This window comes from Anser anser (assembly GCF_964211835.1).
Source record: "Anser anser genome assembly, chromosome: 8".
Classification (NCBI taxonomy): Eukaryota; Metazoa; Chordata; class Aves; order Anseriformes; family Anatidae; genus Anser; species Anser anser.
This window is the reverse complement of record NC_139728.1, coordinates 28286911-28314062: the sequence shown is the minus strand read 5'-3', so window position 1 is coordinate 28314062 and position 27152 is coordinate 28286911. Positions and strand designations below refer to the sequence as shown.

Genomic DNA, 27152 nt, shown 5'->3' with positions numbered 1-27152 from the left:
ACTTTCCATTATAACCAGAGGGAGTTTCATACTTCATGCAGAGGTAAACTCCGGCTGCTTTTTTCCTTTTTTAAGAAATGTAGATTAATGAAGTAGTGGGAAAAAAGCAGTTTATAGGGAAAAACAAAGTCCTTCTAGCTAAATTCTATGTAATAAATTGGAATTTGTAAAGTCGTGCATTATCAATGACGCAGTATACTTTCTATATAATTTATTACTACTAGAAGAAAAAGCTATGTATTTACAAAGAGGAGAAAGCCAAATAGTGATCTTTCATATGTAGAATATATTACATTGTACCTGGAGATATAAACTGTACTTTGAACTTCTACCTTTCACTTAGCTTCCACTATTGCAAGAATTTTTGAGGAATGCTTTACTATGTTTTCATGCATTTAAAATATTCTTATCTATAACATTTATTTTCATAACAATACAGTAAAATTTAAGAACTCTGATAACTATGATTGTACTTGATATGATTTCTCATACTTATGAAGTATGTCAACACCTTTCTGGTATTTAACGTTTATTTTAAGTACAGCTGTGAAAATAAGCTATCTTTGCTAAAGTAAGACAAAAATTTGGTAAGAGTCTACTTGAATCTTTTTCCATAATTCATTTTAGAGTCTCCCTTTTTTTGTTCCTGCGAGTTTCCGTTCTAAATTCATCAAAATAAAACAGCAATCAGTTCTAGCTAGGTGCAATAGAGATAAATAATTCTTAAGTGTTAGATATCTATGAGAGCAGCACCATCTAGCGTTAATATTTCATAAGGAGAATTTCCGTTTTCTTATTACTTATTAATATTTCTTCAATGCAGAATTGTTAAAATGAACTTCAATTCTGGGACTGAAACTGCATTTATAGTTTAAAGTCATCTAGAGGACTAATGCAATCCATGGAAAAACATAATTGCTGTGTGGGTAACTCACCGCTTTGTAATACCAATGAAGTTGTAGGGGTGTATCAGAGAGAAACAAGCAAAGTGCTTTCTCAGCATTTCTCTGCTTGTGCAGATACAATTTTGTAATAATAACTTCAAGAAATAAAATTCAAAGGACAAAGCACCACTAATACAGTTCTGGGGAGGGGAGTCATTGTCTTATGAGCACTCATCTTTTCCTCTTAAAGAAATGAAAACCAATGTAAGAAATCTTGTTCTTTTTTCCTTCCACTTAAAGTCAAGTATAAAGGAAGTTGTTGGTGATATGCAAGTGCCATTCTTAGTGTTCCACAACTTTCTATAGTTAAATTGGTACTTCTGTAGAGAGAGATAGGAGTGTCATAGTTCTCCAGAATTATTGCTTTTACCTGTTGTGGATTACAAAAATCACCCTTTTAAAAGGCAGTATAATCACATAAAGAAGAGCCTTTGCAGCTTGTTTTCAGATATATTTAAGCGTGAATTATTATCACTTCTTATTTTTGACTCTTACCTTTAAATTTACTTAAATCTGTGCAGATGATTAACTTGTTCTTATGCTATATGGTATCTAGCAAATATAACATGGAACAAGCAGCTGAGTATATATATATTTTTTTTAAAGAACAAGCACATGGCAGAAATTGTGAATCCTATTATTCCTTCTCCTGAATTACCTAATTCAGGTGTAATTTTTTGTTAGAGATCAGTGGAATTAGAATGTGTATCATATTACCTTAAAGGCAGTGGTGTATACATTTCTTTTCTGCTTTCAGGCTTGTGTGGACGTAAGAGCAAGCAGTGTATTTTGGCAGCAAATGGAATTAGCAGAAGCCATTCAGGGGCAGCCCAAGTTACCAGAGTGGCTCTCCACGCACCCTTCGCATGAAAATAGAGCTGAGCACTTGGACCGGCTTATTCCAGAGGTGAGCAGTTGAAGAACTGTAGCTTTTTCTCTGAGGAAGGTTGCCTGAATTAGTTTAGCATCAGTCCACAAGCAACTCTCGTTGCATCATGCTTATCTTTCCCTTTACCCATACAGAAATTTTCTGTCATAAGAATCTTAACCTTCTTGATAATTCTACTAAAAAGGAAACATTAGGATAGTACAAGTAAAATGCAATTAATTCTAGTGGCTTATTTCCTGTTTTCTAATCAAACTGTAATACTTCTGCTTTTTAAAGGCATTTCTAGTATGGATGTGAATGAATGAGACCTGTGTCACTATCTTTTCCCTTTTATGCCATTTTGGAAGCCAGATTTTAAGTTGGATCCCTAAACTGTCTCTAAACTGTCTTCTCTTTCATTGCTTTGGTAGCTAGCCCAAGGCTGTCATCTAGAGAATGCTCCCTACTATCCTGTCTCTCCCACTGATGTGGAATTGAACACACCTCGAATAACAGCGCCTCAGAAGAATGTCAGATCCCCAGTAGATTTCTTAATAGCCCTGGTTATGATAGGTCTCTGTAGATTTTGCAGCCTGCTTTTTTCTTCAAATCTTTCTATTTGTTCCATCACATTAGGGAGAAAATTTTACCCCACTCTAAGGACATTGAGATAATTCACGCGATTGCCCATCCATCTGCAGTCTGTTCTGTTATTTCTTTTGGTTTGCGCCTCAGAAGAATGCCATGTAGATAGCTACTTGGGGATTCTCTTAATTTGGTGTATTATTTACTGGTAGATTAAGCAAAAATTTCTGCTGTTAACCAAGTGCTAGTTCTCTTATTTGAGAACTGTTCCAAGTTCAGTAATCTTAGTATGTTTACTATTTCTTTAAGCAGATTTTCTTTTTTTTTTTTACAGTAAAATAACATGATTTTTTTGCCTACTTATTTGTTAGATTTTTCTTAAGTTGCTGTTTATTAGAGTGCTTCATGACATTGTTTTGCAAACAAGCTAAAGGAAATTTCCTTTCGTATAACAAACTGGCAATTTCTTCTTCTTGTTTTTTTTTTCCCCTTTAAATTCCCAGTCGCTTACCATCTTTCTCAGTTCTAAGCTGCAAAGACAGTTGAAGATTTATTGGCAGAGAGAGCACTAAAATGTTGAGGTGTTTACTGATTTGAAAGGAGGAAAAGAGGAGAATTTTCATGAATCCTTTGAGAACGAATGCAGTAAATATTCTAAATAATAGCATAAATCAAAACAGAGATAAGGGGTAGGAGGTTGGAGAACAGCTAGACTGAATATTTTAAATTAATATACACAAATTCTGTACCTTGCAAAAACGGGCTGTGAGAATATTTTGATGAGCAATATTTTTAGAGCAGCTGAATAGAAAATGATACACATTTCTGAAGCCTTTTTTTTAGTTAGATTGAACATAAAATATTCAGAATCCTTTATTTTTTATACAATTATTGACTGGCTTATAACATGGAAATAAATACCTCCTTGCGTTTTACTCCAGGACTGAGCAAATAAGTTAAATAAATGAGCAACTGTGTAGTCATAGCAGACATATTATTATTTTTGTCTTATCTCTTGCAGTTTAGCAGGTGGAGTAACCTTTCATCTGTTTATCACTGCTCTCACTTACAAGAGCTGTGGAGGCTAGGAAACTTTCTTCCGAAGTATGATAGAGACTGAGATGTTTTCATTTGCCTTCTACCTTGCACATTTTTTGGAGTAGGTTTAGAAAGCAGGGGCTGAAGGCTTCTTTTTAACAAAGGTTGACAGATAAGCGAGGCTGATACTGGAAAAAATGGAATAAAAATGAAAGAAGTTATGTGGAAGTGTTGTTGGAGGCTTCTCATCTGAAGTGTTTACTCTCCTTTGACTGAGAGCTGCCTCCTTGAATCTGAATTTCAGGCGTTTGAAGGGAATCCCAGGGCTTTGCTGTTCAACGTCAGCAGCTTTTTATTTCACCATTCACATACTTAAAGCATTTTAGAACTGTATGTTTACCGTATGTTAATGGCCATTAGATGTTCAGAGCCCAAGAGGAGAAGCTAGATATCTAAAAGAGCCTTTTTATCTCTCTATGAACAAACTACTACTTAGACTCGGCATCAGATCCATCATAAGCAAGGAACAAAGGCAGGAATCCTAAAGAAAAAAAATTCTGCTGGCTTTTACATTTGTATTTGGTTTTGAAATTGCCCTTTCTCTGAAGATGTGAATTAAATAGGCCAGTTTGTATTAAAGATACTGATATAAATGTTGTGTTTCATATACAGGTGGTTTTGAAGCTGTCATGTTTTTTTAGGACAAGATAATATCTATTATTAGACCAGCTAGCATAGCTAGGAAAAATATGTGACAAGTTTTCTGTCTTCTCAGGATGTGAAGATGTTTCTCTACAGATTTCTGATCAAGCTCACAATAAACTCTGATTATATAAAATGAAAAATTTTTGTTCAGGTAATGAAATAGCTTGTCTCAATGAGGCAACTTAGCAGTCTCAGGAAATGTAAATTAAAGCAGCAATATCACAAGGATTCTCTTTTCACATAATTAAAAGACAGGGAGCAATCAAATGAGTTTTAAAGATCTTGCATCTGCATTTCTGAACAAGTTGCAAGCTACAGCTAAACTAAGGAATTAATAAATAGAGAACTATAAACAGTTGCAAAATAGCACTCTCCTGGAAAGGAAATAGAGAAAATGAAAAAGATTTGTCATGTTTTTAAAGGATTTCCCCCTCTGCCTGGAACAATTTGGATTGTACACCAGGAGAACAGAATATGCCAGCCAAATGATAACTCTGTTAAATAGGAGACTGTATTCTCCTAGAATTCCTACGTGGAAGGTGGTGAAATGCTCAAAGGCCCTATGCATTTTATTTTCAGAAAAAGAAATCTTGAAATAATGTTGTAGTACAGTAGCTTATCATTGTTGTGGAGAGAAAAATCATGGAAGTATAGAGCCAGAGAGCAGCTAAAGGATCTGCTGGTTCATCTCTGAACTTTTTATTTTAATGTTCTCTGACTCACTAAAGCTTGTCTACCTTTTTCCTTGTAAGTTGTCCAAACTGAACACTGTACATCAGCTGAAGCCTCAGCAATACTGAATAAAGCAGAAGGTTATCTACTGAGCCTTTGCCTGTGACACAAAAATTCATCTTGACATGACATTTGCTTTTTTGGCACCATGTTGTTCACTCAGATTCCATTTTTGATTTACTCTAACACCTGTTTCCAACACTTTCTTGTGGAAGTACCGTACTGAAATCATTTCTAGAGTCAGTTACTAAGTTGGGACATGTCATTTCTACTGCTCTCTTTTGCCTGCTAGGCCAATTAACATTAAAAAAAAAAAAAAAGCTAAATTAATTTATTTTGGCAAGATTTGTTCTTGTCAAATCCGTGTTGGCTGTTTACTGTTTTTCCTATTGCTTGGGTAGTTATTTACTTTATTTCTCTTTCAGGTGTCTATTGGGGTATTAAAGATACATTTATTTTACTTCCTTTTAATTTCTTTCCCTTGCTTTTCAAAAAGGGGATGGTATATTTGCCCTTTGTTAATGATGTGAAGATTACCTGAGATAGTTCTAGTACTAGAGCATACTAATATAAGTCCTATCAATGTAAGTATTTGTCGGAAAATAACAAAAAATACTGACCTATGTTTCTATCTTCTCCATAAATTTAAATATTATGTCACGATTTTCATTTCCTGTGCCCATAGAATCACTGGAAGATGGGAAGTATTAGCGTTATATGTCAGTTGCTTTTCTTTCTCTATCAAGTAACAAATCTATCCACTCCTAATCATCTTTGTACTGCTACTTCATTTGTAGAACCCGTTGTTGTCTTCTATGCCTGCCAATTGTAATTCAGTTTGCAACTCAGCTTTTCTGATTTATTTATTTATTTTGCTGCATGCTTGTGCTATTCCTTAGTTTTTGTCAGAGTTGCAAGGCCAGACCAGAATTCAGCTCTGCCGAGGTAATTACAGTTTATACAGAGAGAATTTTAACCCTTGGCCTTGTTTGTGGAGTTGAGAGGGTGACTTTTAGCCTGACAGGTAGGATTTGCTCCAAAAGATTATAAGGGGTCGAGATGCAGTTAGCCTGCTTACCTGTGACAGTGGTGAAAGATGAGCACTGAGAGAGAAAAAATACTTTTTTTTCTCCTGTATTTGTCTTGCTGTTAGGTTTTATTTGAAAGCGTCAGGGTGAGGCAGCCCTCCCTAGTTCTTACGCCTTCCCCCCTTTCAATACCTTGCAGGAGACGGCTGCAATTATATTGATAAGAAAAACAGCTTCACCTTCGCTACCTTACAAGCAGTAATTTTGATATCTTATTTGATGTCTTCTGAGCCAGTAAGCATTTAGGTGGTCTTTATTCTGAAGAGTAATATTTCTTTCTTAAAGTTAATCTGAAAAGAATAGCATTACAGTGCTCTTAATTTCCAGGTGCCTCAATGTACTCACTCTAGCTAACCTTGTCTCGGTTCTGTCCATTGTCTTTATTCAGAACATTCTTCAGTATACAGATGATGAAACATTTTCTTACTGAAATTGATATGCATTTGCTTCATTAAGAATGCTTTTACTCGTCTTTTTACCCAAACTGACGGAAAACAATTTAATTGAGCCATATTAAATTATTTGAAGTTTTGAAGATTTGAAGTTGCTGATGATTTTGAAAGTACAGTGTGGCTGACCATGGTTGGCTGTTTTATTTTTCAGGAAAAATATATTGTAAGGTCTTCAGCCAGTTATTGGCACGTTAATGATGCTACAGTGTTGGTGGCACAAAAGAAAAGTGCAGTAGTCAACAGAGCCAGGGAAAGAACACCTGAATAAGGTTGAATATTTCACAGCAGTCACAAACATACATACATACATACATAAATGCAAAGCCTACCTTCATTAGAATGTTTAGTCTTAGATGTTTTTAACAGTGAGACGATACGTCAACACAGCTTTGCATTCTCATAACTGCAGTCTTTTTAATGGCATGTGGGTTGATGGTGTTGAATAGATGCCTCCTTCTCTCTTCGACAGCTTTATGCATAGCAAGAAAACAAAGACACCCACAGGGTAGAAGTGTTAACTCTGAAGTATTGTTTTGGACCTTTGCTGTTGTGACTTCAGTATTTGAGATAAATGAAACCATGGAAATAAGCCAGGCGCCATATAGCAAAAACCCCTGTGAGATTTAAAATTGCTAAACTAGTTTAAAAGAGGATTATGTTGCCCTTTCCAGGATACAGCCTAAATCTTTATATTTCCATTTGCCTTGAATAATGCTGCCTGACGTTAATGTAGTCTTGCAGGAGCTTATGTTCTGTAAGAGAACAAGAGAAAACTCTTGGTTTGTCAAAAACATCACTTTAGAATTTAATTGGTCACTGAGGCAGAAGAGCGTTCAGTGGTATAGTTACACTTGATGAGTACATAGACGATCACCTTGTAGAAAAACAAATACTGAGAGCTTTATTCATGTTCTTTAAAAGTTTGACAAGGGGAATATTTGCATGCCTAATCCAGACTTGCATATGCAGTAATTTAAATGTTACACTTAAACAAGAAACAGTTGGGAAAACTCTTCCTACATTCCTGGAATGCATCTTCTTTTTTTTTTTTTTTTCCAAAACCAGTTGTTGCCTTTAAATTCTCTTTGTTTATAGCCATTTACATGAAACTCTTATTAGTTTGCTGTACTAAAGTTAGGGAGAAATATGTTTTGGTACCTCCTCATACAAAGAAATTATTTAAGAAGCTCAGCTTTTCCATTTTACAGTCTGCTGTAGTAAGATGTTCCCAGTGTCTCCTGTGAAAGAGTACTAAATTGTTTCAAAGTGATGGGCAAATACTTACACACAGGTGTATTGGAATATTTGATTTGGTATTTCAACCAAATCTAGTGCATATAAAGCAGACTAAAATTTCCCACTCTGTTTTTCAGTGCATCTGTGGAACTGCTATAAAAACCTCTTGCTTTCTTCCTCCTCTTTAATCCATACAGAATTGACACACTTTCTCATAGCTGTCCCTAGAACTGGCAGGAGGCACCTGGCTACAACTCAGGACAGATGTGGTCATTACTTTTCTAAAATATATGGTTATGAAGGAAATGGAATGAACTCTACACATGAACTTATTTTCCCATGAAAATATTAAAAGTGAAGCTGGATGTTACTCTGTCACTAGGTTATGCTGTTGATTGAGGCTAAGATACAGTGAACCTTGCATAAAAGTGACTATCACTGTGGCCATTGATTAGTGCTAAACATCAAGCTAATTTTTGACTAGTTTTATTTGCAAATCTTGAAAAAATAGCTCTCGTCGGAAAAGTAGAACCCTCTAAAATTCTAAATAAAGTTTTCTGTGTAATATATAGAAGCTTGCTTTACTTGGTAAGGCTATACGAGTGTTCTAGGAGAATCCATGGATACTGGTAGGCCTGTGTACGACCAGTTGGAAAGTACTGCATCAAACTGGTTTGTGCGCTACCCATTGCCATCTTTAAAAAAACCTGCCTGTTTGAATTGACTAGTTAGTAAGTTTGGCTTCATTAAAATGAACACCAAATTAAGCATCCTTTAAAACAGCTGACTTTATCCTGGTTTATACCAATGCTCCAAAATGCCTTTGAGAAGACTCTTCTAGTGTCATTACCTTTCTCAGATTGCCTCCAAGGCAGAATGATCTGTTGACCAGAACACAAAGCTGGAGGAAATGTGCCTGTACTAATGGGTTTCGCTTCTCTGTGAAATCCTTTGACTCCTTTGTGCCTCTACTTTCTAATCTGTAAAAGGGAAGCTCTGACACTTCCGTTATTTTGTAAGCAGGATTAATTAAAGTTTGTCTCCTAGTGCTAATCTCCTAATCCAGATAGATTCTTATATTCTAGAGACATCTGTTTTCTGAGAACACTTGGAAGCTCTGTATTCAAATGTTTCTTGAAGATGAGATCACTTGTGTAACTGGACCTTAACTATACCGATAAACCATCTGGATTTCTCTGCCAAACAGTTAAATGTCTGTTACATTACTGAAGATTTTTCCCTTCTTTTTTTTTTCTTTCCAGCCAGATGCCTGTATATATAATTACTTCAATAATGAAACATAGCTGATGAAGTATGCAGTCATTTTAATTTACATATGAATGTAAATTAGAAGGAAAAAGTTACTGATGTGCACAAATAGCACATAAAATAGTTTGAGAACTTCATACTTATTTAAGAGGTACCTTTTAGATTATCCATTCTTTGGGAGACTGCCTACGAGAAAACATTTTTCATTCTTCATTTTCTTTCCATTGTTTTACCATATTAAAAGATACATTTCTTCTCAGGAAATCTTGGTTTCTGTTGAAAAGTTTTTCGGTAGCAATTCTGACTCAATTTTATACTCATTAAGCTTTATATGCAAATGCAGACCTTACTGGAAAGCCAAATCACTGTCTGAAACCTTTTTTTATCCTATTTAAATGAGCTTGATTTGTTTTCCTATGTATTCACAGGCTCTTAAACTAAGAGAGCACTGCAATTGTCCATCTCTTTCTGGACCTGATCCTCGCCTTATTTTCAAACTTAACATGCAACATCTCCTGGAATCGTCTAAAGTTCAAGAAACTCAAAATTCTACAGAGCAAGCTCTCTCAAAACCAAAACTGGATTTTCCTCACACTCAAAAAGTGGAAGACATACCAGTAACTTTTGCAGTTAAACCTACAACCTAATGACGATAATTATTCCATTTTATGAAACTTGTGGTCTCTGAGGGTCTATCTTTTAGGGCACATTTGTCTTTGAACCATAAAAAAGACCTAGCCGCCTATATTCTGTGTTTCTTTTATGTGATCTCTCACTCAAAGCAATAAGGAGTTGTGCCCACACAAGAAGATCATCATGTTGGAGCAGAAAGTTTCTTATTCATCAAGGGTTACTAAAATAAATGACTTCTCAGGGGAAAGATAATCTCGTACAATCCAGTCACACAGTGTAATTTTCAGCTTTATCAGGCTCACCTTGATCAGAGGACAGATGAGCCAGAAGCGTCCCTAAAGCAGAGGAAAAAGTACAATTTTCATCACTTAACTTGTCTGGTTTATCTTGCTGTAATTTGGGTTAGATCTGTTCAGCTTCATTTGAGAAATAATGATGAGAGCTTACCGCCTGTTCCACATATAGAATGTTTAAAAATATTAAGCTGAGATGCAGTAATAGCCTATGGGCTAGATACACCCCCACTTAATTAGGTGGATTTACTGCTGGGATTTTTCTCCTTTCTAAGGCATTTGAGGGTATGGATTAATTCAACATTTTTCTTCAAAGCAACCTGAAAGGGTTGCACAAAGTTCAATTTAAAAAAATAAGTTAAATTATTTTCAAGGAAGGCTTTCTTCTAAAAAACATTTTATAAGAACCACAATTTTTAGCCCTAGAATGCTTTGCAAGGATAAGTGTGTTATCTTTTAAATTATGAGGGTGCCTTATCAGAGGCCAGTATTACTTTAGAGATACTTGATCTGGATAGATCAGTCTGGATAGAAGTGATTGCTGATGTGGAAGTATATTAGGTAGCAGACAAATACAATTTCTTGACTGCACAGCTTTAGCAGTTGTACCTTATCCAAGAAGGCGACTACTCTGCAGGAAACCACCATCTAATGCTGTGCATATAAAAAAAAAAAAAGCACAAAACAAAACTCACAACCAAAAACCACAACCACACAAGAAGAAAACCCTCCAGCCTCTCCTGAAGCCACACCGTTCTTACTGTGGAGACCAACACGCACAAGATAGGTAAAGCTCTGCCTTCTGTGATGGAGTACCTCGTATAGCCAGCATGTTAATTTTTGTTTGCAACTGTCTGAGTTATCGTTGGTTTGCACCTGATGAAACTACTGAATGTTATCTTACAAAAAGACATAGAAAGAGGCAGCAGAGATTGAAAACAAAAAAGGGAAATCCCTTTCTTTTATCTGCTGAGATGTATCTGCTGTTCTGTTGTTGTTGTTTCTCCTTTTGTATTGAAACAAAGATCTGTTTCACGTATGGTGGGATTTTATGTGGAGGGGACATTCAAAACATTTTACAGTGTATTGTATTTTGAAACATTCTTTTTTTATTCGTGGTGGAGGGCAGACTATCATATTTATTCAATTTAATCAGAATGCAAGTTTTTTAAGAAGGAAAAAACAACCTATTCATCGCTGTCTGTGAATATAGTTGGATAAAAAGGTTGTGAAATGAGTAATTTCTTTACTGACTTCAGCCAATGAATTGGGGGTCCTTGGAGAAATGCCAGCAACTACCTAACTTACTTCTGTTCAGAGGTAAGTCGATGTGTCTGTAATGGTGAATGTTGATTCTAGGCCTGATTATATAGGTCTAGATTGGCAGCATATTGCTTACAAGCTGTTTTTAAATCTTTGCCCAGTCCTACTGGCAAGAGGCAGAAGGTCCAGCCTGACCATTATTCATCCATCCATTTTTATTCTTAGTGACAGGAGTTTTTGTAACAGACATTCAGTGATGTGTTAAAGCACTTGGACATTGTCACCTGAAGGTAAACAGAAAAATACACCATTTAGATTTCCCTGTGGACCCTATAGTTTATCCAGCAACACCACGACCCCAGTGCTGCTGCCTCTTTCTCGCTCCAGTGTCAAAGCTTGTTTTGTTACCCAGGGCTCCTGCATGACACGCGACTTGATGTTTGTGTCTGTTAGGACTAAGGAGAACAGAGAAGAGTTTTTATAGCATTCAGGATGAAGTGTAGAAATACACAAGTTTCTTATTTCTACTGCCTGTTCTAAGTGGATTAAGTATTGCATTGGAATGTCAGAGATGCAATTGTAAAGCTCACCAAGGGAGGTTTTTTTTTAATTTGTATGTAAATAGTCTTGTAGCCATGGTGGTGGTGATGAGGAAGACAAGGTTTTGACGGAGAGGTATTGGCTTATATTAGACCAACAAAGGGCTTTTTTTTGTGCTTTTTCCAACAATGCTGATGTAATAAAAGGTATCTTCTGACACAGGTGCACATGCAAACACGCACGTACACACACAACACAGAGTTAGCCCTCTGCGTTAAAGCACGAGAGTTTTACTGTTCAAAACAGGATGTTGAAAATTTCAGTTTTTACTTTACGTATTAAATTATTCCTAACATTTTTCTCAAATGCTTTAGGAGGGGTTTCTTCTTTCTTCTTCTCTTGACTGCCCAGCACAAGAATGCCTTGTGCTCATCTGCATCGCAGTAGGTACTTTTTTCTTAAACTCTTATTAAATACTATACATTGTGTCTGCGTATATTGAATATTTTCTTTTTTCTTGCTTGAACAGATAAAAATTAACAAATATAAATGGTGCTTTACACTGGTTCGAGAAGCCATAGTGAAAATTGCACTTTTAAAATTGGAGAGCATGTAATGATTTTAAATTACTATGAAAGTAATTTAAAAATATATACCTTAGTAAACTAACGGTGATTGCAAGCATTGGATGATCTGTAGAATCTTTGCATCGCAGTTGGGTGACTTAGTATACTACAGGAGAAATAGATCTAGAAGGAATTCAGTACTTGAAAGATGCCTACCATACAAGAGGGAGATTAGTGGCTAAAGTGACAAAAGGTTAGATGGATCAGTAAAAATGCATCTGCATTTCTACTGCCAGTACTGCATGCTGTACTTCACTAGCTTCCCATAGAAAGATTAAGTATATAGTACAAATTGTACTAAAGATCTTAATGCATTTACTGTTGTGGGAGCGTTGAGAGAGATGACAAGCAGGGGAATGTGCATAGAAGGCAGTCCTGGACTGGCTCCATATAACTTTAGGGTTGTCATATTTGCCTTTTTTTTTTTTAATTATTATTCAGAATACACAAGTGCCAGGAAAGAAAAGTAAACAGCTGTTAGATGCTCTTTGTTCTCGAATTCTGTTTATAGTCATTGAAAGAGAACAATCTTGCAAGTTTTACACTTTTATCATATATCATGCAGGCTGCCACAGTTTATTTTCAGCGTGTTGGTGGTATCTCTGTACTTCTGGTTGAGGAAGTATTTCCCATGTAACAGTCTGTTGTATGAAAGTGGGCTATAATTCTTCCTTCCCCCCATCTTTTCCTTGTGCTGCCTGTGCCTCTGCTAGAAGCAGCATGGGCTGCTGCGATCAGAACCAGGATAAGCAGAGGGGACTCTTAGGTCAAATAAAAGAGAAGGAGCTGAATGTTCTGCCTGCGAACTGCCCCAGCTTTATTGCTGGGGGTGGCAATTGTCAGAAAAGAGAACTGACGGAGTGTCTCTGGTGTCCCTCACTGCTGCCTCCTTGTTTTGGAGGCACCCACTAACTACGTTACTTGATCTCACGGAGCCCAAGGCCCCATGCCACATACAGGCCAAGCATAATATTGCTGGCTACCTCGTTCTGGCTGTGCGAGTAAAGGCTGCTCTTCTTGGTACAAGTTCTTACCCTGATTTATGAATGGAGGCAGAGAATTGTTATCTCCAGCACATAAATTCATTATAACTATTAAACTAGGCTGAAATTGAACCTGTTGACCTGGAAGTGAATGGCTCCATAACATTTCATTAATCCTTTGAGATGTTTAATTCCTGCTAATTTGATATTTCAGATATGATCTTCTCTACAGATATAATGGCTTAATTAGTATACATTACATGATGTCTCTTCACAGTACAGCGTGTACAGTATTTATTCACTAGAAAAGTAATTCAGTAGAGCTCCATTATAATACATTGAGTAGAGCGTAACTGTTGAACAGGATATGTGCAATATTCATTACATTTTAAACATAAACATTTTTCAAGCAGCCTTGTTTGTTGATGACTTGACGTTGAGGACTTATTTGTTGATACCTATCACCTTCTGAAAATGATGTTTCTAAATCTTTTGTTACAGCTTTCTAATATATTTCAATTTAAAATGTGAATCTGAAAGTACTAGATTAATTAGCAAATCATAACCAACGTTTGGTGAGACAACAGTTGATAGAAACCTTAAATGTACTTAGTCACCTCTATAATGTCCTTAGTGCAGTCTTTCTTCTCGTTGGAGACCAGCAAAATGTATGTGAAAATACACATTTGAAAAAAAAAGTTGTTTTTTTATGGTTGTCTTCTATATTTTCATTTGCTAAAAACGCTACTGGCTGACAGCACCCCAGGCCCACACTAAACATGTTTATTTTGTGGAATTCAGCTTACAGATCTTCAGCTGAAGACACCTGTTTCAGAGCAAACCACCCCACACAGTTTGGAATAGCAGTTCCAGTTGGAACTGTAGGGAGCGGATAAAGATCATAATAATTATAATAATGACTTGGAATCTGCAGCATTTTGCTGCTGCCTTCCTGTGGAAAGGTAGGGGAGGCACAGATACTAAGAACCTCTGATTTAACTAATGGAAGTGGGGAAAAAAAAAATGGCTTGTGACATGTGCTTTATGATTGGACTTACTACTTTTTCCTTCAGCTTTCAATGGCATGTAGATGTTCATGGAAAGATGTGTGTGTGGTAAGTGTGTTGGAACATGCTGCAGCCTTTTGGTCGTTCTGTCTTTTGTTTCTAATGGAAGGTACAAAGACCGTTCTTCAAGGTGAGTTCCATGAAGGTGATAAAAGGTGGTGGTTTTCTTCTTTGTTAGTGACACCATGCTTGGGACCCTCCTGTTTCTCTTAGACTCATACCATGCTGAACTTTTCTGCAATGTAGAAAATTCATTTGGTGGCAAAACCAAAATTTGAGCATCAAGTCAGTGTGAAAAAAGGTGTAAGGTAATACGTGCATCAGTAACAGAAGATACTGAAAAGTGCTAAATGGACTGAAAACCTAATGAACTTATAGGAAGCTCCAAAATTCTTGTGCACATTTCCTTGCAGATTCTTCATAGCCTCAAAGACTACTAGATCTTTTCAAACAGCTGTTGAGGTTAATTGAAAGGGCCACAACAGATGCAAGAATCTCCTCGAAAATTGGTGGGTTTCTTCTTTTTAAATTCTCTAGAATTACATAGAGAATTGGGTATTTGACCCAATTGTCAAATGAAATAAGTTGTTGAAGTTGGTTTCCTTTGTCAGATCAGCCTGCACAGAATAGTACCAGAATATAGATGATTTTATGAATCTTATGCCAACCCAGATGCTTCCCCACATACAGGTCTCTGCAATGTAAGGCTTGAGGTAATTGAATTTATCTCCTTTTCCCTTCTAACAACATTGATCTATATTGTATATTTGGACTCTAGAGAATCAGAGGTATTTATTGTGCCTAGGGTATGTTGTCTTGAGATTTATTCTATATGTGTATGGAATAAATAATGAAGGAGTAAATGAGGAAGGAATAATGTAGCAGAGTTGCAGCAGGATGATTTGTTAGCCACAAGGTGGCAGTTGGGCTGCCTGAGTGAATCCTGAAACTGCCGCGTTGCAATGCCTTCATTTTTAGTCTGGCTTTGGTAAATTACTGAGGTGATTTTCCCTTTCGGTGTTAACAGCAACGACTGTTCCCTGGAGTAAACTTGAAACATTGTCCTTGTTCGCTAGTGAATCTTACGTTGTTCTGTGGAAGGCTTTCGGCCCTTTTTACCTGGATACCAGAAATGTTTACAGTCGGAGGAGCTGAATGTGTGTCAGCTGGGTTTTGGAGACTGGCAGGTAGAAGATTGTCTTCAGTTTCTGAGCCTGGAGGAGGTTTCTGTGTATTCTTTAAGCACTTAACAAAACAGCTGGGGTTCTGACTGCTTTAGGAATAATTTGCTAACACTGTATTTGGCATTTTTTTTTTCTGCTTTGCTATACCAACCTCCCATTACTTTGCTAACACAGAGGAGGGTACCTGCCTTGTATTTCACCATTTTTTCAGTCTATAGGCTAGAAGGAGCCAAAATCCTTGAAAAGCAACAAGGTCCAATTTTCACTGTCAGCAGTGAGGCCTCTATTCTGTTTGTTGAAATCCCTGGCAAAAGTCCCAGTAGTTAGATTTGGATTTCTCCCTCCTTAAAACAATATTCTTCCTTTTGTACTTTGTCCTCTGCTTGTCAGAATCAGCTGATTATGAGCTCCTGCACAGATGACATTTTAGCTTCAGTAAGCAGGAAGGAGGCATGAATTAGGGCTTAGGAAAAATGCTCAATAATTAGCCACAGAGGAAGGAAAACAACCAAAAAAAAAAGTACACAGAAGGAATTGACTGACTCCATTTGGCTGGGCTGGAAAGTTCAGCTGTAATGATGGTGGTTAAGTTAATGATGATCATTTGGTGACAAGGAAGCTAGTTTGTCCCCAAATGCCGTGTCTTATTTTTTAAGCAATATGAAGAAACTCACCCATTGCTGCTGCTGTGTCAGAATAAGAGATCTCAGGTATTCCTCAGGACTTGTAAACCGCACATTCATTCAGGGTTTGGTGCATGGTGGCACAATTTGATCACGTGCTGATCCTTAGGCCGGGGTTCAGGTAAGTCTGCAGAAGGTTTTAGTGCTTTCTGTCTTCATCGCTGTGAATAACTCTGATAGATGCGGTCCTGGACAGCACGGGGTATTGTGACCCCGGGGCATTAAAAAGGCAAGCTCTTACATTTCAGCTGGAGCTCGGGTGAGTATATCCAGAGGCTGTGCCAGGAGTACCAGCGTGTCTTTAGCAGCAACTGTGGTCATGAATGCTGCTGATCCTGCATCTTCTATACCCACACCTCTGATAGAGCTCTGTCCTGCCTTGGCTACAGTTTTAATGACTGGAGGAGTTTGGGGGCATAATTGTTGTAACATCTGTGTTTCAACTGTCCCTGTGTGCTACTGGAGAACTTCTCATGGCTTTCTCAGGGTGCAGTATTTAAATGTGCCCCATCTTCATTTTCTCATGGTTGTTTGGTCTGTTTTCATTGTAGCAAACAACTCTATTTTTGATGCCAGCTAGCCTTTGATATGCAGATCTCTCCTTATCTTTGTGGTCAGTATTGCAAAAGATCATGGCTGTAGAAGCCATTGAGACCTGTGGATGTCTTGATTTTTCTCTGTCAGCAGGTCCCAGTCTATCAGGTTGTCCCTGAAGAGATCGCCATCTATTCATGTTGGACTTTCAGTTTCATTGTTTAATGCTTCCTAGTTCCTGTGGGACATATGTGTCAAAGAGGCATCACAGGACACACAGCCATCTTGATGATTATGATAAGCCGATACATCTATGGCTTCAAGAAGGAGAACCTTAATTTTGATGAGAATACTAAGGTCAGCTAATAAAATGAGCACAACATCAGCAAAATGAAGTGCTCAGAACGTAAAGTGCACTGACACTGTGATTGGTTTCTAGGGGTATAGCACATTCAGGGGTCTTTAAGCAACTTTGCCTTTTACTGCCACTGCTTTGGCATCTGGCTGTAGCTCAGTACCAGCTTCTGCCAGCACAGCTGTTGGGCGTGGGTGTGAGGGGCTATGGTGCTGATGGTCTGAGTGGGCACATCAAGATCCTTTAATAAAAGCAGAACTATTTTAGAGGGGAAAAGAAACAATAATTTGCACCAGTTTTGCTTGTGCACCAACTAAAAGGCATCCTTAGATGCTTTAGAAGCACTTTACGATAATGATTTACAAATTCACCTATATCAGTAAGATGCTCCTTACAGCATGTGGGCTTGGTGTCATTTTTATAGACTGCTTGGGTCTGCTGCCTGGAACAACAGCAGTGAGACGCAGGCATGCAAGCCTCTCCTGTAGAAGTCATAAGCAGAGTTCTTCCCCTGTGACACCTGACAGAGCTGCTCTGTGATCTGGCTGCCTCTAAGGCTTTGCAAAAGCTTCTTCCTTCTGACCTTCTCTTTGCATCTTACTTGCTTTTGTCCTTTAAACTTGGTTGCTTGCGAAAGAGCGTAGGGATAAATCTAGATGGCCTCTCTAGCTACTGCTCCTTTCTGTCTCCCTTAAAATAATACGAAAAGCTTTGACAGCTTCGAGCCTTGGTGAGATGAAGTGGCTTAACCCATGGAGTACAGCTGTGGCTGCAAGTAATGCATGGCACCTTGAACTCTTCCCATAGAAACTTTCACCCCAGGTGCTGATACATCAGTGGCTCTTAATGCGCAATCTATTAGCATGTTTCACTGGAACAGCCTAATGAGTTGCAGTAATCCAGCCTGGAGGTCAGAGATGAAAGGGTTGCTGTTGAAGCTGCTTATTGAACTCGATTCACCTGCCTTTAGAAGGTCAGGAAACTCATCCAGCAAAGAATGACCTTTGCCAGGTCATGGGGCTGATGGGCAGGTTGGTGTGTAAAAATCTGAATTTTGAAACCCGTCTTGGAGGCAGATTGGAGCACTTCCATATTTTCAGATATGGCTACTCTGCCTCTTTGTCAGTTTAAAATGCTAACGTTTAAAAATCCTATTTTTTATGTTATGGGCTCAATGAGATCATGTTTTCATGTGCCTTCTCCAGTCCATCAGACTAACCCAGTGAAAAAGTATGACAAAAGGTGCAACAAATAAACTGTTGATATTGAGACAATTTCATTACCATATTTTGCTTCTTAAAACATGTTAAATAGAGAATCTCTATATATATGCATAGACTGGCAAATCTACAGCTTGCTCAGGCTTCCTGAGACTTCAGAAAATCTGATGTAAATGTACCTCATAAAGGTGTCCATGACTTACAGAAAGGAAGGAGTTTAAAAAAAGGGAGTCTCCATCTGTGCCTCCCACTCCCCACATGTGGGCTTCAAAGACCCCAAAATGGTCACCTAGGAAACTTAATCTTGCAGAATTCTTTCCTTTAGTACAAATAATGCTTTTTAAACCTCAGTATTGTGACCAATTCTGTCAGTGAAACGTGGATTTACACACTGCCTGTGGGACATGAAGTGCCTGAGGTCCCTGCAGGTGGGAAGTTTGCACTTTTTGTTCTTTCAGAGCCAATTAGATTTTGGCCAAAGCTTTGTGGGAGAAACAGAACCACCTTTTCCACCCCTCCTCGTCTCATTTCATAGATTCCTGGGTTTGTTCTCTCTGCTTCCTTTGATTTACACTGTCACACAGACAAATCAAAGCCTATTCTTTATTTATCGCAGCTAGCAAGAGTGTGCTCCAGACTTAATTCAGGATATGGACTCAAATCCTTCCCTGGAGCGGAGTACAGTACTTTGTCATTTGCAAACACTTGGAAGCGCAGTGCTTTAGAGTTCCTGTAAACACAAATAAATTCAAGGAAAATTTTGAATTACATGTGTAGTTGGAATGAATACATTGGAATCAGAGTAGCATGCAGCAAGATGAATCTATCCATCATGGGCATTTAGTGTAAAGCCTGTATTTGCTTTTCTTTACGATCCACATAGATTCGATCAACATAGCAGTTCTGTCATTTGCTAAATACATAGGCTCTGCTCTCCGGGACACCAGCTCATCAGTTACCAAGTGAACAGCCTGTCACAGGGCCTGCACAGACCATTTGTAACTGTCACGCACCCAGAGATCAGAATCTTCCCCCAGTCCGATCCTTTGATGGCTTGGAAATTGGCTGTACCTGCTCGCTGGCCTGGCCGGTTAGAAAGGGTGGAGGTGCCAGGCCTGAGAAGTAGGCATGGAATTGGAAAGTCTGGGTCTCTTAGAGTTAGACAGTAGGCACCAGCCTGCAGCACAGTAGCTTTAAATTTTAGTATTCATTTTGTAGTGATCTCTGAAAACACGGGCAATCGCTTCAACGCCCTGGTTTTGGAATCGTCTCGTTTGCTTTGTTTCTTTACAAGAGCTGCAGTGAAGGCAGGGGAATCATTTCACTGACTGGGGGTAAGGTGTAGGCAATGTGCAGGTGCAACAGACAAATGCTAAGAAAGCTGGATTACCTGGCTACGGAACTGCCCCCTGCTCCAGAATGTTTTATCAAGCTGATTCAGGTACAAAACAATGGTATGAGTTACAGGCTGGGGCTTCTACAGTTTCGTTTGGTTTTGGTTTGTTTTTTTCCTTCCCCATTCTTGCTGCCTGAAAGATAAGAATTTGCATCTTTTTCCTAGGTCTGCTTATACATTCACTTGCACCGTTTTCTAGTCCTTACTCTGCACCTGCATCAGTTATGGTCAGGATAATCATTTGCGACCATAACTGTTGTGGATCTTCAAGGGCTTTTTTGGGGGGGAAGTGATGTGGGGAGAACAGGGGCAGATGACACAGTTCAGTGTTTTCATCTCCTGATGATGAAAATCATCTGTTCTCACCCTTTAAACACGTGCAGATGACGCTGCATTGTCACTTACCTGTCCCTACCCACATGGCCTCTGTTCAGACTGGCCGCCTGCATTACTGTATCATTATTGGTTTTGCATTTGAGTTTCTGAAAAATGAGTCGAGGCCTCTCTGCGAGTGTGCTAGAATATTCCTTGTTGTGGGGCACTGTATCAGGGAGCTGTTTCAGTAGCGTTCCCCGCTTAGCAATGAACTGCCAGGCTTCTAGGGTGTCTTTGCCTTTTAAGCTTAGGTCGAACCCTGCCTGAGCACTAACATACTTTCCTGCATGTTAATTTTAGTTAATAGCTATTCAGTAAAACAACGCGTCCAGCTCAAGATATATGGCACAGATTAATCTGAACGCCCAAACAAATTCAGCAACAGGCCCTGGCCTCGGTGGGCTCTTTAAGGCCGGCGTAACATGCATTTACATTGTTTTATTTCTCTCTCACACTGTAACTTGCTCCCTGTGGGGTTACATTGAGTTTGTTTCATTTTCACATCGTACTAACGCCACCGTAGTCTTGCATTTAAATAGTCTCATTTAATTTTGATATCGTGACGTCACCTCCACAGCGGTGCAAAGAGGCTGTCTGGAGATCTCGGTGATAACGCCAAGGCAGAGGGCAGCAGCACTTCCCAGCCAGCCAGGTGGCTAGAGGCATCCCCGTCCTGCACAGTAAGCTGAGCTTCCATTCCTGAGCCCGGTCTTGTTCTCTGGACTGATAACGTGATGTACTTTTATATCATTTGAGCCCAGTTCACTCACTGCCAGCAAGCAGATTTGTACAGGATGTAAGGTCTCTGGGAAAGCTAACCGTGTTCATCACACACAGCTCAGCGGTAGCTGGGAAAGGGCACAGGCAAGGCTGGTTCTCTTAGGGCAGTGTTTTGCCATGGCTGTAACCACTTCTGTGTGGTGTCTACTGGTGGTTATAGCTACCTGCTGGACAATCCTATGGGGAAGCAAGGGAAGGGTGAAGCCATCCTTCAGGTGCCACAGAATATGGGCAAGCAACCTACCGCCTGGCTGTTGGGCTAAGAACAACTAGCCTTTAAGGCTCAGATGCCATCAGTCCTCTGATGGATGTGTGCGCACAGCTGCTGCGGTGCCCCAAGCACCCTGAGTGCCATGGTAACACAGAGCACTTCCAGCAGTAAATGTCAGCCTCCTAATGGCAATCCCAGTGCTTCTGTCTGCATTTCATAAACAACTCACAAGTTGCCTCCTGCTACGTAAAAATTTGTGCTAGTCTCCTTCTCCCAGCTCAACACAAGCCACTTCAGGAAGGCAGGACCCAAGTTTCAGCTGTTAATAGCATGTTTTTTAGGCAGGGACACAGCTCTGGGACTTTGCCCTGCACCCTCAGCTCCAGCAAGCATTTTGACTCCACATGGCAGCAGAGCTGATACCGCAAGTCAAGGCACTTTTCAAACTTTATTTATTGAGTTGCCATTAAATAAGTCTAACACAGTCATACAGTATTTGTGGTAAGATTAGACACATGACTGCATCCAAAGCAAATAGATTCCTGCTTCTTGGTAGAATATTCATTTAGAAGGGAAACCCTAGCTTTAATGTGCATTTTTCTCCCTACTGCTGTAAGATTTCCTGGAATAAATTCAATCAGGCTGCTTGACTCCACAGGTGAAGTCTTTGTGGTTAGTGTTTTTCTTTTAATTATTTTGTTTTAAAGTAAATGAGCTCTGCAGCTGTTGAGCTTGAGGGTTAGTGGCTTTTTTAAATTCTTCTCTCCAAAAGCTGAGACTACTTTGCACACACCAACAAAAACAATTCTGTGAAGCTACAAGTTTTAGGCATTTCCAGAAAGATGCAAGAATAAAACTATTTGTTAGAGCTACCTCTGGGATCCAGTGCCTATATACATTTGTCAAAGGATGCAGTATTGAATGCTTCATTTTCTAAACACTAGGCCAAGATAAATTATATCTGGGTGTTGAGCCTTCCTTATATAAATCAGTGGTGTATCAATAATAGGATTCAGCTTCCCCCTGAAATTTTAAAGTAAATGTATTAGGATCCTTGTGGGAAATAGGAGGTTTCATTTTGTGGACTGCTGTAGGAGGGTGTTGTCAGCAGAGCCTGCTTTTTAATGCGGTCAGTAGACTAATGGGAAAGTAAGTATAAAAAGACACAAACTAAAAGGAATTGGGATGATGCTTTGGAACAGGTCTCCATGATTGATAGAGCTGTGAGGACATTCAGAAGCCCATATAGAACTGGTGCAAGTTCTTTAAGGTTAGAGATGAGGAAATGAGCACTCTTTAAAGATCAGATGAATCTTGGAAGTTGAAACGGAGAAGGAAGACAAACTGTGTGTGGAACTGAGTGTTTATTGTACTAGTCTGATTTGAGAGGCCTGGGACCAAGGCTTCTTCTAAGTCTTAAATAACAATTAATTCAGTGGTTTGATTCCAATTTTCACTTCTCACATCAGGCACAAGTGTGCTTCTGAAATCTGTTTTTATGATTGACATTTTATATTGATCTTAAAGTGCTTTTGCTAACTTATAAGGTCCTCAGTAGCACATTCAGGGACTATCTTTCATGGCTGGCTCTTCACTTATGCTCTCTAAAGAGAATCTGCTAGCTTGCTATGATATTCATATTCATTACAACCTGGAAACAATTAAGGCTTGAGCTTTATGCCCTATGGCTTTGAAGTAGTCATTCTCCTTAGAGCACTGAACCTGTGTTTTTCACTACAATCCTTACTTATCCCTCACTCAGAAATCCAAGATGCAAAGGAGAGTTGGGTTGGTCTTATCCTTTGTGTATTTTACACATCAGTAGTAGGTACCCAGTTGTACATTCTGCACATGAGCAGTAGGCACACAGTTTCTGCACTTCTGCAACAGCGAGATGCCATACAAAGATGTGATGAGAATGCTGAAAGAGAGACAAGAGAGGAAATAGAAAACAGGAGGAAGCTCGGAAGGCAGAAGTAGTGGCAATAGGTATTAATGGAGAAACAAACAGGTGGAAACAAACAAAATGGAGAACTTGAACAAAGACTGAAAACATGACAGATTAAGATGTATGCTGCAGTGCAGATAAAGCGTCCAGTAACAAACCACAATAAAATCCTTCATGAACTGGGTTTCTTTTTTCTCCTCTAGAGACTATCAGAGGAGTAGACCTCTCTCCCCCTTTAATCCCAAAGTGGATGAACAAATAGGTCAGAGGCCAGGGACTATGCCTAAGAGTCTTAGGTTAATTTCATTGCTTTGCCACAGACTCGATGCATAACCCCAGAAAATCAGTTCCTTTGGTTGTGCTCCAGTCCAGCAGCAGTGATCTAATTGCCTCTTTTCCTCCAAAAAAGATGAAAATGCAAGTGTTACACTGCAGAGCTGATTGATGCTGACAGGGACCAAAGAGTGTTTAGTGATATCATGGTATTGGTCCCTTGCTATTTGCATGTAACTTTTTGTTCTTTTTGATCACGAGAAGGCAATGTTTTGGAAGGAAGATGCTGGGACACAATCTTGAAATGCTGTGATTGAGCTGAGAGAAGCTCCCATACTTGAAAAGGTTTTTCCATCAGTTCCATACAAATATTTAGACTGGACCCACTGATTCCTAAATGCTAGGTTTCTTTGTAAGTTAATATTTCACTTGTAGCTGCCTGTCATACAATGTGATTTAATGCCAGCCCTCAGTGACTCCACTTTTATTTACTCTCCAGGGTTTAGTAGATTGTAGGATTATAGAGTTGAATGCATCTAAGTAAAGAAAAGAGAAATACTTTTTCTAATCCTGCAAAATGTTTATGTAGCTGCATGCTTCTACTTTTACAGTAAACATTGTTTAATTCATGATTATAATATTTTTCCTGGGTAATAACTCACCCAGTACAAGGCATCAGCCTTCTGTTTCGTATTTAATTATATTTACATTAGTTTACTGATGGCAAATACTTTCAGAGATGAAAGTAGATGAAAGGAATAAAGGAATCAATCACAGAAGATAGGAAGAGTACGCATTAGCAACAATCTCTTGTTTATGAAAAACTGGGGCAAGAACTTATAATACTTCCTGGTTACACTTAGTACTACTACTGTACAAGGAAGCAGTGTAGGGAACAGAACTCATCTCTGCCTTCAAAGCTTGATAGAAGGAGCAGACCTACTAGGTTCATTCAAAGGAGGTCAGGCTGGGAGAGGAAAGGTTGCATTGCTCTTTGCAAAAGTCGTCCATGCCCAAAAATGCAACCTGGGTAGTCAAATGTCTTCAGTTTAAATAATCTCTACAGTCAGCAGCAGCAAGTTCCTAACAAATGTGGATGTGACAGTGTTCACAACATAGAAAAATTAATTGTTTTATGGATTTTGAACGTCTTGGCCATTGCAGCTTCTCTTTAATGCTTTGACTTATTAAATCTAGTTGTCAGGCTTTGTTAAAACGTTACAATGGGACCAATCTCACAGCTCATGTTTGTTCCAGATCTTTAATATTATCTTCCATTGGGTTTTTACAGGTGTTACCTTTGCAGCTCTAAAGGCTTTAAATCTTGACACATATATATAAATATATATTTAAAGGTATCAGTCATATAAACATCATTGTTGTAGTATATTTGACCTTAATGGACATGTTACGACCTGTAAGGCCCTCATACACCTATAATATGCTTTATTATATACATCTGTTACATACAATCAATTCAGTAGATTCCTTGTAAGATCTGCCTCTCTGAAGCCAATAGAAAACTCACCAAATTTAAGCCATCTCCCATTTAAAGGCTGGAATAAATGACTAAATTAACTCTCTCACATTTGATTGAGAGACTGGATATCGTACTAAGGTGTTTTTCACCTTTGACATGTTGCTGCAGTAGGCTGCACTTCAGTAAGCCCTTATTAACCCCAGCTCTTTCCTGCTGTTGGTCAAGTGCTTGCTAGTTTGCAGTATTTTAAAAGGGAAGCTGTAGGAACTGGTCAGCTTCAATTTCTGTTTGTCATTTAGATGTAGATGCTGATGAGCATCCAGGCTGCAAAGCAGTCTTGAAATTTGTTTTACACATTTTAGGCTGTATTTTATATTTCAATAGATGTATTGTTTTCTCAAGTATCCATAATGGGATAAAAAGAAGTCTGATTTCTCCTCCTCCCCGCCTCCTCCCCCCAGTATTACTGTTATTGATTGGTCCTTACTAGTGAATAATGGCTTTCTTAAAGTGGAAACAGATTACAAAGTCAAATCCAAGAGCATTCAGGCCAAATTCTGCTTCCATTGACACCCGTATAAATCCAGAGGCACTCAAATGGGTTACAGATTTACACTGGTGTAACCAAAAGCAGAATTTTGCCCTTGGTCTTTAAGAACTCATTAGGGATAAATAGCCTTTTAGCTAATGAAAATGTAGCATTTTTGTTAACAGCTTCATAATGATATACACCAAGTGCTGCATTGCCTTGATAATTGGAAAATTTACTCGCCTTTTTCCTTACCAAAGGAAAAACATCAACACTGTTCTAGTTGTTTCTTAGTAAAATAATTGAGCCATAAAACCCAGACACCCAAACCATGCTCATAGCATTTGAGGATAAGCAAAATGCAACTACAAGCAACAAAAGCCCTGCTCAAAACTGACTGAAAACAAAATATGAGAAATTGTAGTGTTGAGTTCCCCCATGACAGGCACTTCTGTACAGGTAATTTTTCAAAATCTCTTCCTCCATCCCAAACTGGAATTTTGAGTGTCAGAAAATAAATAGTGGCCCTTGAAGTGAACCACCATGTAAGGAGCGTGAATGTTGGGTTGGATGTGGGCTGGAATTTTTAATTGTTTTTAATCAAGTGAGTAATTTATTCTACAGGCCTGCCAACTGTTACCAAACATTAAGATTTCAGCTGGGACTGGAACCATCCCCAGGGAGCTCCAGCCTTGATCCTGGGACAGTTGTGCATTTAGCAGCTGTCCTGCTGTCTGGGCTATGTGGCAGCTCTCCAGCTACGCCCAGATGCATCCATCCTTCAAACCTCTGCCTCTAAAGGTAGAGGGGAGCAAACACAGAGCTGTTCCTGACATCCATTCCTCCTGCTCCTCAGCTCATTGCTGAGCCACAAAGGTAAAGGAGTTCAGAGCTCCTGGGGCCATCTTCAGTCTAGAGGTGTGACCAAGTTTCAGTCACCTCTCTGCCTGGGCATAAGAGATGCAAAACCCCTGGGAAGAGGAGATCCAGAGGGGAAGCAGTGGGTTTGAGCTAAGGCTTAAGTCAGTGCTGAAGCCTCAGATGGAGGGTTCGTGGACAGACCGCACGAGGAAAGGCAGAACAGATGCTTTGGCTTGGGAATAAAACTGGCTCTGAAAGCAGTGGAGTTGATGAGAAGGGATGAGGACCAACGTGAGAACTATCAAAATAAAGACGCTATTCCCTAGCTAAATTTTGCAACATTAACTATCTTAAGCACAATCAAAAGCTGCAGGTTTGCCAATCTACAGCATTTCTGAGCTGAGTTCCAAGCTTTTCTGGACTGCCCGGATTCTTTTGCCTCTAAGCAATGACTTTTTTCCGAATCCTATTTTTAATTTTTGCTTCTGATCAGTTTTCTTCATCTTTGCCAGATTCCAAAGAGGAACAACATTCTTTCCCTTTACACATGCAACGGAACTCAGGTGTTGCCTTTAACACCTGTCTGACTCAGCAACTTGGAGTATCTGTCCTATAAGGCTTTTAACCTGTAATGCCAAGATTGGAGGGAACATGTTTTGTCTAAAGGGCTCTGGGGCTGAAGTTCTCCACTTCCCAAACTCTTCTCACATCTGGGGCTGTTGACAAAAGCCACCTGTCTTAGTTACAACCCATCTGTTTCCAGTAACCATTTCCACTTAAACACAACTAATGAATAGCTCACAGCATTTTTACCTGCTGCATCAGGAAACAGCAAGAGTCAGCAGCTCCCTGAGGGGCGTGGAGTCAAGAGCAACCACAGCAAGCAGAGCAGGGGCTTCACCAGCTGAAGGGTCATGCCACAGCATCCAAAGAAGGCAAACAGGACAGATGCAGAGGTGATGGCTGGGTCCAAGCACCATGAGGCAGGTCTGAAGGCAAGC

At 39.0% G+C, this 27152-nt stretch overlaps 1 protein-coding gene and 1 long non-coding RNA gene across 8 annotated transcripts in view; one reads left to right on the top strand and one right to left on the bottom strand.

Annotated features, from left to right (window-relative positions):
* OMA1 (OMA1 zinc metallopeptidase) overlaps nt 1–27152 on the top strand; it is an 83612-nt gene that overhangs the window by 10398 nt on the left and 46062 nt on the right. For 4 of the 7 annotated variants that reach the window (XM_083846704.1, XM_083846705.1, XM_083846706.1 and 1 more), the window contains exons 8-9: nt 1702–1851; nt 2244–9279. In XM_083846704.1, the coding sequence (XP_083702830.1) occupies nt 1702–1851; nt 2244–2486 (393 nt within the window). In that variant the 3' untranslated portion in view covers nt 2487–9279. Of the gene's footprint in view, nt 1–1701; nt 1852–2243; nt 9280–9345; nt 11078–27152 lie in introns of those variants that run through there. The other 3 variants (XM_083846708.1, XM_083846709.1, XM_083846710.1) reach the window with 2 other exon arrangements.
* Nucleotides 13955–27152, bottom strand: part of LOC310903440 — a 28368-nt gene continuing 15170 nt past the window's right edge. The window contains exon 2 of the long non-coding RNA XR_014587535.1: nt 13955–27140. This is a non-coding gene — a long non-coding RNA (uncharacterized lncRNA). The remainder of the gene's footprint in view (nt 27141–27152) is intronic.